This window comes from Oncorhynchus nerka, linkage group LG7, assembly GCF_034236695.1.
Source record: "Oncorhynchus nerka isolate Pitt River linkage group LG7, Oner_Uvic_2.0, whole genome shotgun sequence".
Taxonomy (NCBI): Eukaryota; Metazoa; Chordata; class Actinopteri; order Salmoniformes; family Salmonidae; genus Oncorhynchus; species Oncorhynchus nerka.
In genome coordinates, this window is record NC_088402.1 from 86,250,756 (window position 1) to 86,263,341 (window position 12,586).

A 12,586-nucleotide genomic window follows, 5' to 3' on the forward strand; every position below is an offset into this window, starting at 1 on the left:
AGAGAGCGAAGAGAGAGCGAGAGAGAGCGAGAGAGAGCGAGAGAGGGAAGGGAGAAAGAAGAGAGAGCGAGCGAGCGAAGGGAGATGGAAGGGAGAGCGAGAGAGAGCGAGAGAAGGAAGAGAGAGCGAGAGAGGGAAAAGAGAGCGAGAGAGGGAAGGGAGAAGGAAGGGAGAGCGAAGAGAGAGCGAGAGCGAGAGAGGGAAGGGAGAGAGAGAATTAGAGAGAGAAGGGAGAGTGAGATGAGAGAGAAGGGAGAGTGAGAGAATTAGAGAGAGAAGGCAGAGTGAGAGAATTAGAGAGAGAAGGCAGAGTGAGAGCATTAGAGAGAGAAGGGAGAGTGAGACGAGATAGAGACGAGAGAGAAGGCAGAATGAGAGAATTAGAGAGAGAAGGGAGAGTGAGACGAGAGAGAAGGCAGAATGAGAGCATTAGAGAGAGAAGGGAGAGTGAGACGAGATAGAGACGAGAGAGAAGGCAGAATGAGAGAATTAGAGAGAGAAGGGAGAGTGAGATGAGAGAGAGAGAAGGGAGAGTGAGATGAGAGAGAGAAGGCAGAATGAGAGAATGAGAGAGAGAAGGCAGAGTGAGACGAGAGAGAGAAGGGAGAGTGAGACGAGAGAGAGAAGGGAGAGTGAGAATTAGAGAGAGAAGGGAGAGTGAGATGAGAGAGAAGGGAGAGTGAGACGAGAGAGAAGGGAGAGTGAGACGAGAGAGAAGGGAGAGTGAGACGAGAGAGAGAGGGGAGAGTGAGACGAGAGAGAGAGGGGAGAGTGAGACGAGAGAGAGAGGGGAGAGTGAGACGAGAGAGAGAGAGGGGAGAGTGAGACGAGAGAGAGAGGGGAGAGTGAGACGAGAGAGAGAGGGGAGAGTGAGACGAGAGAGAGAGGGGAGAGTGAGACGAGAGAGAGAGGGGAGAGTGAGACGAGAGAGAGGGGAGAGTGAGACGAGAGAGAGAGGGAGAGTGAGACGAGAGAGAGAGGGAGAGTGAGACGAGAGAGAGAGGGGAGAGTGAGACGAGAGAGAGAGAGGGAGAGTGAGGCGAGAGAGAGGGAGAGTGAGACGAGAGAGAGAGAGGAGAGTGAGACGAGAGAGAGAGGGAGAGTGAGACGAGAGAGAGAGGGGAGAGTGAGACGAGAGAGAGAGGGGAGAGTGAGACGAGAGAGAGGGAGAGTGAGGACGAGAGAGAGAGAGGAGAGTGAGGAGAGAGAGAGGGAGAGTGAGACGAGAGAGAGAGGGAGAGTGAGACGAGAGAGAGGGGAGAGTGAGACGAGAGAGAGAGGGGAGAGTGAGACGAGAGAGAGAGGGGAGAGTGAGACGAGAGAGAGAAGGGAGAGTGAGACGAGAGAGAGAAGGGAGAGTGAGACGAGAGAGAGAAGGGAGAGTGAGACGAGAGAGAGAAGGGAGAGAGAGAATTAGAGAGAGAAGGGAGAGTGAGAGAATTAGAGAGAGAAGGGAGAGTGAGAGAATTAGAGAGAGAAGGCAGAGTGAGAGAATTAGAGAGAGAAGGCAGAGTGAGAGAATTAGAGAGAGAAGGCAGAGTGAGAGAATTAGAGAGAGAAGGCAGAATGAGATAATTAGAGAGAGAAGGGAGATAGAGACGAGAGAGAAGGCAGAATGAGAGAATTAGAGAGAGAAGGGAGAGTGAGACGAGAGAGAAGGCAGAATGAGAGCATTAGAGAGAGAAGGCAGAATGAGAGAATTAGAGAGAGAAGGGAGAGTGAGACGAGAGAGAAGGCAGAATGAGAGAATTAGAGAGAGAAGGCAGAATGAGAGAATTAGAGAGAGAAGGCAGAATGAGAGAATTAGAGAGAGAAGGAGAGTGAGATGAGAGAGAGAAAGGAGAGTGAGATGAGAGAGAGAAGGCAGAATGAGAGAATTAGAGAGACGAGAGAGAGAAGGCAGAATGAGAGAATTAGAGAGAGAAGGGAGAGTGAGACGAGAGAGAAGGCAGAATGAGAGAATTAGAGAGAGAAGGCAGAATGAGAGAATTAGAGAGAGAAGGGAGAGTGAGATGAGAGAGAGAAGGGATAGTGAGAAGGCAGAATGTGAGATGAGAGAGAGAAGGCAGAATGTGAGATGAGAGAGAGAAGGCAGAATGAGAGAATTAGAGAGAGAAGGGAGAGTGAGATGAGAGAGAGAAGGGAGAGTGAGACGAGAGAGAGAAGGGAGAGTGAGATGAGAGAGAGAAGGCAGAGAGAGAATTAGAGAGAGATGGGAGAGTGAGATGAGAGAGAAGGGAGAGTGAGATGAGAGAGAAGGGAGAGTGAGATGAGAGAGAAGGGAGAGTGAGATGAGAGAGAAGGCAGAGTGAGAGAATTAGAGAGAGAAGGCAGAATGAGAGAATTAGAGAGAGAAGGGAGAGTGAGACGAGAGAGAAGGCAGAATGAGAGAATTAGAGAGAGAAGGCAGAATGAGAGAATTAGAGAGAGAAGGGAGAGTGAGACGAGAGAGAAGGCAGAATGAGAGAATTAGAGAGAGAAGGCAGAATGAGAGAATTAGAGAGAGAAGGGAGATAGAGATGAGAGAGAAGGCAGAATGAGAGAATTAGAGAGAGAAGGGAGAGTGAGACGAGAGAGAAGGCAGAACGAGAGCATTAGAGAGAGAAGGGAGAGTGAGACGAGATAGAGACGAGAGAGAAGGCAGAATGAGAGAATTAGAGAGAGAAGGGAGAGTGAGACGAGAGAGAAGGCAGAATGAGAGAATTAGAGAGAGAAGGCAGAATGAGAGAATTAGAGAGAGAAGGCAGAATGAGAGAATTAGAGAGAGAAGGCAGAATGAGAGAATTAGAGAGAGAAGGGAGAGTGAGATGAGAGAGAAGGGAGAGTGAGATGAGAGAGAAGGGAGAGTGAGATGAGAGAGAAGGGAGAGTGAGATGAGAGAGAAGGGAGAGTGAGATGAGAGAGAAGGCAGAATGAGAGAATTAGAGAGAGAAGGCAGAATGAGAGAATTAGAGAGAGAAGGCAGAATGAGAGAATTAGAGAGAGAAGGCAGAATGAGAGAATTAGAGAGAGAAGGGAGAGTGAGACGAGAGAGAAGGCAGAATGAGAGCATTAGAGAGAGAAGGCAGAATGAGAGAATTAGAGAGAGAAGGGAGAGTGAGACGAGAGAGAAGGCAGAATGAGAGAATTAGAGAGAGAAGGCAGAATGAGAGAATTAGAGAGAGAAGGGAGAGTGAGATGAGAGAGAGAAGGGAGAGTGAGATGAGAGAGAGAAGGCAGAATGAGAGAATTAGAGAGACGAGAGAGAGAGAAGGCAGAATGAGAGAATTAGAGAGAGAAGGGAGAGTGAGACGAGAGAGAAGGCAGAATGAGAGAATTAGAGAGAGAAGGCAGAATGAGAGAATTAGAGAGAGAAGGGAGAGTGAGATGAGAGAGAGAAGGGATAGTGAGAAGGCAGAATGTGAGATGAGAGAGAGAAGGCAGAATGTGAGATGAGAGAGAGAAGGCAGAATGAGAGAATTAGAGAGAGAAGGGAGAGTGAGATGAGAGAGAGAAGGGAGAGTGAGACGAGAGAGAGAAGGGAGAGTGAGATGAGAGAGAGAAGGCAGAGAGAGAATTAGAGAGAGATGGGAGAGTGAGATGAGAGAGAAGGGAGAGTGAGATGAGAGAGAAGGGAGAGTGAGAGAATTAGAGAGAGAAGGCAGAATGAGAGAATTAGAGAGAGAAGGCAGAATGAGAGAATTAGAGAGAGAAGGGAGAGTGAGACGAGAGAGAAAGCAGAATGAGAGAATTAGAGAGAGAAGGCAGAATGAGAGAATTAGAGAGAGAAGGCAGAATGAGAGAATTAGAGAGAGAAGGCAGAATGAGAGAATTAGAGAGAAGGGAGAGTGAGATGAGAGAGAAGGAGAGTGAGATGAGAGAGAAGGGAGAGTGAGATGAGAGAGAAGGGAGAGTGAGATGAGAGAGAAGGGAGAGTGAGATGAGAGAGAAGGGAGAGTGAGATGAGAGAGAAGGGAGAGTGAGATGAGAGAGAAGGCAGAATGAGAGAATTAGAGAGAGAAGGCAGAATGAGAGAATTAGAGAGAGAAGGCAGAATGAGAGAATTAGAGAGAGAAGGCAGAATGAGAGAATTAGAGAGAGAAGGGAGAGTGAGACGAGAGAGAAGGCAGAATGAGAGCATTAGAGAGAGAAGGCAGAATGAGAGAATTAGAGAGAGAAGGGAGAGTGAGACGAGAGAGAAGGCAGAATGAGAGAATTAGAGAGAGAAGGCAGAATGAGAGAATTAGAGAGAGAAGGGAGAGTGAGATGAGAGAGAGAAGGGAGAGTGAGATGAGAGAGAGAAGGCAGAATGAGAGAATTAGAGAGACGAGAGAGAGAGAAGGGAGAGTGAGACGAGAGAGAAGGCAGAATGAGAGAATTAGAGAGAGAAGGCAGAATGAGAGAATTAGAGAGAGAAGGGAGAGTGAGAGAATTAGAGAGAGAAGGCAGAATGAGAGAATTAGAGAGAGAAGGCAGAATGAGAGAATTAGAGAGAGAAGGGAGAGTGAGACGAGAGAGAAGGCAGAATGAGAGAATTAGAGAGAGAAGGCAGAATGAGAGAATTAGAGAGAGAAGGGAGAGTGAGATGAGAGAGAGAAGGGATAGTGAGAAGGCAGAATGTGAGATGAGAGAGAGAAGGCAGAATGTGAGATGAGAGAGAGAAGGCAGAATGAGAGAATTAGAGAGAGAAGGGAGAGTGAGATGAGAGAGAGAAGGGAGAGTGAGACGAGAGAGAGAAGGGAGAGTGAGATGAGAGAGAGAAGGCAGAGAGAGAATTAGAGAGAGATGGGAGAGTGAGATGAGAGAGAAGGGAGAGTGAGATGAGAGAGAAGGGAGAGTGAGAGAATTAGAGAGAGAAGGCAGAATGAGAGAATTAGAGAGAGAAGGGAGAGTGAGACGAGAGAGAAGGCAGAATGAGAGAATTAGAGAGAGAAGGCAGAATGAGAGAATTAGAGAGAGAAGGCAGAATGAGAGAATTAGAGAGAGAAGGCAGAATGAGAGAATTAGAGAGAGAAGGGAGAGTGAGATGAGAGAGAGAAGGGAGAGTGAGATGAGAGAGAAGGGAGAGTGAGATGAGAGAGAAGGGAGAGTGAGATGAGAGAGAAGGGAGAGTGAGATGAGAGAGAAGGCAGAATGAGAGAATTAGAGAGAGAAGGCAGAATGAGAGAATTAGAGAGAGAAGGCAGAATGAGAGAATTAGAGAGAGAAGGCAGAATGAGAGAATTAGAGAGAGAAGGGAGAGTGAGAGAATTAGAGAGAGAAGGGAGAGTGAGACGAGAGAGAGAGACGAGAGAGAAGGCAGAATGAGAGAATTAGAGAGAGAAGGCAGAATGAGAGAATTAGAGAGAGAAGGGAGAGTGAGACGAGAGAGAAGGCAGTATTAGAGAATTAGAGAGAGAAAGGAGTGTGAAATGAGAGAGAAGGCAGAATGAGAGAATTAGAGAGAGAAGGGAGAGTGAGACGAGAAAGCGGGAAGTGAGGGAGAGTACAGCAAATAGATGCACAAACAGTCAAAGCAGACAAAGAGATCTGGAAACAGGAATAGAAATGAACAACAGTGTGGTCATTACAGTATGTGTCAATGACAGAGACAAGAGAATGCAGTATAGAAATAAAAGAAGAATGACAAGTTCTCTAGTAGATAGTCAGACTATCGAAGATGGTTTAAGTTCTCTAGTAAACTCAGCAAAAAAAGAAACGACCCTGTCCTTCAAAGATAATTCGTAAAAATCCAAATAACTTGACAAAGGGTTTAAAAACAATGAACCATAAACAATTCATGAACATGCACCTGTGGAACGGTTGTTAATTAAGACACAGCTTAGTGACAGTAGGCAATTAAAGTCAGTTATGAAAACTTAGGACACAAAAGGCCTTTCTACGGACTCTGAAAAACACCAAAAGCAAGATGCCCAGGGTCTCTGCTCATCTGCATGAACATGCATCAGGCATGCTGCAAGGAGGCATGAGGACTGCAGATGTGGCCAGGGCAATAAATTGCAATGTCCGTACTGTGAGACGCCTAAGACAACGCTACAGGGAGACAGGACGGACAGCTGATTGTCCTCGCAGTGGCAGACCATGTGTAACAACACCTGCACAGGATCGGTACATCCGAACATCACACCTGCGGGACAGGTACAGGATGGCAGCAACACCTGCCCGAGTTACACCAGCAACGCACAATCCCTCCATCAGTGCTCAGACTGTCCTCAATAGGCAGAGAGAGGCTGGACTGAGGGCTTGTAGTCCTGTTGTAAGGCAGGTCCTCACCAGACATCACCGGCAACAACATCGCCTATGGGCACAAACCCACCATCGTTGGACCAGACAGGACTGGCAAAAAGTGCTCTTTACAGACGAGTCGCGGTTTTGTCTCACCAGGGGTGATGATCGGATTCGCATTTATCATTGAAGGAATGAGCCTAACACCGAGGCCTGTACTCTGGAGCGGGATGGATTTGGAGGTGGAGGGTCTGTCACGGTCTTTGCTGGGGTGTCACAGCATCATCGGACTGAGCTTGTTGTCATTGCAGGCCTAGCCTAGTGGTTAGAGCGTTGGACTAGTAACCGGAAGGTTGCAAGTTCAAACCCCCGAGCTGACAAGGTACAAATCTGTCGTTCTGCCCCTGAACAGGCAGTTAAACCACTGTTCCTAGGCTGTCATTGAAAATAAGAATTTGTTCTTAACCGACTTGCATAGTTAAATAAAGGTAAAAAATTCAAAATAAAAAAATTGCAGGCAATCTAAATGCTGTGCGTTACAGGGAAGACAACAGGGAGTACAGGAGAGGGCTCAGAACGCACCCTTGTGGGGCCCCCGTGTTGAGGATCAGCGGGGAGGAGATGTTGTTGCCTACCCTCACCACCCGACGGGCCGCCCACAGGTGGTGAGGGTAGGCAACAACATCTCCTCCCCGCTGATCCTCAACACGGGGGCCCCACAAGGGTGCGTTCTGAGCCCTCTCCTGTACTCCCTGTTCACCCACGACTGCGTGGCCATGCACGCCTCCAACTCAATCATCAAGTTTGCGGACGACACAACAGTGGTAGGCTTGATTACCAACAACGACGAGACGGCCTACAGGGAGGAGGTGAGGGCCCTCGGAGTGTGGTGTCAGGAAAATAACCTCACACTCAACATCAACAAAACTAAGGAGATGATTGTGGACTTCAGGAAACAGCAGAGGGAACACCCCCCTATCCACATCGATGGATCAGTAGTGGAGAGGGTAGCAAGTTTTAAGTTCCTCGGCATACACATCACAGACAAACTGAATTGGTCCACTCACACTGACAGCGTCGTGAAGAAGGCGCAGCAGCGCCTCTTCAACCTCAGGAGGCTGAAGAAATTCGGCTTGTCACCAAAAGCACTCACAAACTTCTACAGATGCACAATCGAGAGCATCCTGGCGGGCTGTATCACCGCCTGGTACGGCAACTGCTCCGCCCTCAACCGTAAGGCTCTCCAGAGGGTAGTGAGGTCTGCACAACGCATCACCGGGGGCAAACTACCTGCCCTCCAGGACACCTACACCACCCGATGTTACAGGAAGGCCATAAAGATCATCAAGGACATCAACCACCCAAACCACTGCCTGTTCACCCCGCTATCATCCAGAAGGCGAGGTCAGTACAGGTGCATCAAAGCTGGGACCGAGAGACTGAAAAACAGCTTCTATCTCAAGGCCATCAGACTGTTAAACAGCAATCACTAACATTGAGTGGCTGCTGCCAACACACTGTCATTGACACTGACCCAACTCCAGCCACTTTAATAATGGGAATTGATGGGAAATGATGTAAATATATCACTAGCCACTTTAAACAATGCTACCTTATATAATGTTACTTACCCTACACTATTCATCTCATATGCATATGTATATACTGTACTCTAGATCATCGACTGCATTCTTATGTCACTAGCCACTTTAACTATGCCACTTTGTTTACTTTGTCTATATACTCATCTCATATGTATATACTGTACTCGATACCATCTACTGTATGCTGCTCTGTACCATCACTCATTCATATATCCTTATGTACATATTCCTTATCCCCTTACACTGTGTATAAGACAGTAGTTTTGGAATTGTTAGTTAGATTACTTGTTGGTTATCACTGCATTGTCGGAACTAGAAGCACAAGCATTTCGCTACACTCGCATTAACATCTGCTAACCATGTGTATGTGACAAATAAAATTTGATTTGATTTGATTTGATCCTCCTCCCTCATGTGGCACCCTTCCTGCAGGCTCATCCTGACATGACCCTCTAGCATGACAACGCTGTGTGTTACAGGGAAGACATCCTCCTCCCTCATGTGGCACCCTTCCTGCAGGCTCATCCTGACATGACCCTCTAGCATGACAACGCTGTGTGTTACAGGGAAGACATCCTCCTCCCTCATGTGGCACCCTTCCTGCAGGCTCATCCTGACATGACCCTCTAGCATGACAACGCTGTGTGTTACAGGGAAGACATCCTCCTCCCTCATGTGGCACCCTTCCTGCAGGCTCATCCTGACATGACCCTCTAGCATGATAACGCTGTGTGTTACAGGAAGACATCCTCCTCCCTCATGTGGCACCCTTCCTGCAGGCTCATCCTGACATGACCCTCTAGCATGACAACGCTGTGTGTTACAGGGAAGACATCCTCCTCCCTCATGTGGCACCCTTCCTGCAGGCTCATCCTGACATGACCCTCTAGCATGACAACGCTGTGTGTTACAGGGAAGACATCCTCCTCCCTCATGTGGCACCCTTCCTGCAGGCTCATCCTGACATGACCCTCTAGCATGACAACGCTGTGTGTTACAGGGAAGACATCCTCCTCCCTCATGTGGCACCCTTCCTGCAGGCTCATCCTGACAAGACCCTCTAGCATGACAACGCTGTGTGTTACAGGGAAGACATCCTCCTCCCTCATGTGGCACCCTTCCTGCAGGCTCATCCTGACATGACCCTCTAGCATGACAACGCTGTGCGTTACAGGGAAGACATCCTCCTCCCTCATGTGGCACCCTTCCTGCAGGCTCATCCTGACATGACCCTCTAGCATGACAACGCTGTGTGTTACAGGGAAGACATCCTCCTCCCTCATGTGGCACCCTTCCTGCAGGCTCATCCTGACATGACCCTCTAGCATGACAACGCTGTGTGTTACAGGGAAGACATCCTCCTCCCTCATGTGGCACCCTTCCTACAGGCTCATCCTGACATGACCCTCCAGCATGACATTGCCACTTGCCTCCTGCAAGACAGGAATGTCAGTGTTCTGCCATGGCCAGCGAAGAGCCCGGATCTCAATCCCATAGCACGTCTGGGACCTGTTGGATCGGAGGGTGAGGGCTAGGGCCGTTCCCCCCCAGAAATGTCAGGGAACTTGCAGGTGCCTTGGTGGAAGACTGGGGTAACATCTCACAGCAAGAACTGGCAAATCTGGTGCAGTCCATGAGGAGGAGATGCACTGCAGTGATTAATGCAGCTGGTGGCCACACCAGGGACTGACTGTTACTTTTGACCCCCCCATCCTTTTGTTCCATGTCTGTTAGTCACATGTCTGTGGAACTCGTTCAGTTTATGTCTGTTGTTGAATCTTATTTTCATACAAATATTTACACATTTGCTGAAAATAAACGCAGTTGACATTGAGAGGACATTTCTTTTTTTGCTGAGTTTAGATAGACTATTGCAAGATGGTTTTAGTTCTCTAGTAGTTAGTCTATGGAAAGGTGGTTTCAGTTCTCTAGTAGATAGTCTATGCAAAGAAGGGTTCAGTTCTCTAGTAGAGAGACTATAGAATATGGTTTCAGTTCTCTAGTAGAGAGACTATAGAATATGGTTTCAGTTCTCTAATAGAGAGACTATAGAATATGGTTTCAGTTCTCTAATAGAGAGACTATAGAATATGGTTTCAGTTCTCTAGTAGAGAGACTATAGAATATGGTTTCAGTTCTCTAGTAGAGAGACTATAGAATATGGTTTCAGTTCTCTAGTAGAGAGACTATAGAATATGGTTTCAGTTCTCTAGTAGATAGTCAGACTATTGAAATGGGTTCAGTTCTCTAGTAGTCAATTGTTTCATTTGATTCAAAGTGCATTGATTGACTCCCGGTAAGAACACTTTGGATAAGTGCAAACTGTAGTAGAATATGCCTACAGTTTTCCAATACCTATTCAATTAACTTTTCTGGTTCAATGCAAGATGTTACGACAGTCCAACAACATTATATTTATCCAAAGTCGGCTGTACATAAATTTAGAGCGACTTGAGTCAGTAATCTAAAAATCCTATATCATATACACAAGTTCATATCACTGCCTGTCTATAGGGAGAGTAGCATCTGGCTTGAAGAAAATATAATCACTATTGAGGCGACTGTAATCTATATCTGTCTCCATTTAAACGTGCTAATTGTCAGAACGGAGGTGGCTGCAGCAGCTGCCACTCAACTGTAACACGCAGATGACACAGCTGGGCTGTCTGGGCCGTGGTTGGCTACTGCTAAGGACACTTCATTAGTTAATTAGGCACCTCTGATTAATTATTCTCCATTGAGCTGCAACCGGGGCAATTAACGAGAGCTCCTAATTGAATGGCTTTTTCAATGATTATATTTATTTTCCAGCTTTGGCATAACAATCCTTCATCTGTATAACAATGGAGATTTTTTTCCTTTCAATAACCACCATCTGTTGATGACTAGGAGGAAAACTCACTTCAATTCTATCTGAACTATATTGTGTTAAAAAGTACCTTGGAGCAGAACTTTTTTATTTAATTTATATTTATAGAAGTCCAATGTAAAATGATTGAGAGACGCACAATTAAAAAGTGGTACAATTAAAAGGACAAACGCTTGCATACAAAACAAAAAGGCCTTGTGGGTGAAATTCCATTGTCACTTCCCTTACTACCTACCTTACCAGTGATGTCATGTACAGACACATGAACAAAGATGGAGGCCGCCTCCATACCTTCCAAATACACGTGGCGATAACCTACATTTAAAAAAAGCACACACATAAAATATGACAATGAGCCCAGCGACATGGAAACAAACAGAACAATGTTTCATATCTCTGGACTCTCTGTTAGAAGATCAATGAAACAACCATGAAGCACTACTAAAATCAGAAAAGGCCTCAAAAGTTTTCAAATAGCACAACAATCATAAACTGTTCCCAGTTCACAACATAACACTACTAACAACTACAGTATAAACTAACACACATATACTGAACTGTTCCCAGTACAAAACATAGTACACAAACTGCTAACAGCTATATACACATACTAACACACACAGCCTATACCAGGGTTACCCTTAAACTGTTCTAAAGTATCCCCACGTGTAATAGAAAGATATATTGCATGTAAGCAAGGTTTGAAATTATTATGTTTCAGTCAAATATTATATCTGTTTGGGCTTCTTGTGGTGAATTTGCAGTCTACAAATGATATGTAATTATGTTCCAGTCCCCTGATCAGCCGCTCAAGAAACAAAACCCGGTCCGCAGCTGAATCCAGTAGGATGATCGCTTCCCTATACTAACAGATCTAGTAGGATGATCCCTGCCCTATACTAACAGATCTAGTAGGATGATCCCTGCCCTATACTAACAGATCTAGTAGGATGATCCCTGCCCTATACTAACAGATCTAGTAGGATGATCCCTGCCCTATACTAACAGATCCAGTAGGATGATCCCTGCCCTATACTAACAGATCTAGTAGGATGATCCCTGCCCTACACTAACAGATCTAGTAGGATGATCCCTGCCCTACACTAACAGATCTAGTAGGATGATCCCTGCCCTATACTAACAGATCGAGTAGGATGATCCCTGCCCTATACTAACAGATCCAGTAGGATGATCCCTGCCATATACTAACAGATCCAGTAGGATGATCCCTGCCCTATACTAACAGATCTAGTAGGATGATCCCTGCCCTATACTAACAGATCTAGTAGGATGATCCCTGCCCTATACTAACAGATCTAGTAGGATGATCCCTGCCCTACACTAACAGATCTAGTAGGATGATCCCTGCCCTACACTAACAGATCTAGTAGGATGATCCCTGCCCTATACTAACAGATCTAGTAGGATGATCCCTGCCCTATACTAACAGGCCAGTTGAGTGTCCGACAACAGAACAGTAGTGGTTGGGGGTGTGCTGGATTGAAGGAGGATGTAGGTAGACACCTGGTATCATGCTGTTGAAGGCGATGGTGCGCTGGCCAATGAAGTCCTGGCCGATCGGGTCATGGTCCCACACCAGGAAACGTACCAGCGCCAGCTCGGGCATGTGCAGCGTGAACACCAGCGTCTCCTCCCACATGGGGTTAAAGCCTGGAGAGGAGAGAGGGAGGACAGGTGAGCGAGGAAGAGAAAAAGAGACAGAGAGAAAGACCGATTGAGATGGGCAAAAAAAAGAGAGAAAGAGTAGGAGGGAGAGTGAAAGAGTAGGAGAGAGGGAAAGAGTAGGAGAGAGGGAAAGAGAGAGGGAAAGAGAAAGAGTAGGAAAGAAAGAGTAGGACAGAGAGAGAAAGAGAGAAAGCGAGAGGGAAAGAAAGAGTGGGAGAGAAAG

At 46.6% G+C, this 12,586-nt stretch overlaps 1 protein-coding gene across 1 annotated transcript in view; it reads right to left on the bottom strand.

Moving 5' to 3' along the window:
- LOC115122820 (1-phosphatidylinositol 4,5-bisphosphate phosphodiesterase eta-2-like) overlaps positions 1-12,586 on the bottom strand; it is a 126,629-nt gene that overhangs the window by 20,939 nt on the left and 93,104 nt on the right. Inside the window, exons 21-22 of the mRNA XM_065021102.1 lie at positions 12,202-12,348; positions 10,913-10,992 (exon numbers count right to left, since the gene is read on the bottom strand). Of these exons, the coding sequence (XP_064877174.1) occupies positions 10,913-10,992; positions 12,202-12,348 (227 nt within the window). The remainder of the gene's footprint in view (positions 1-10,912; positions 10,993-12,201; positions 12,349-12,586) is intronic.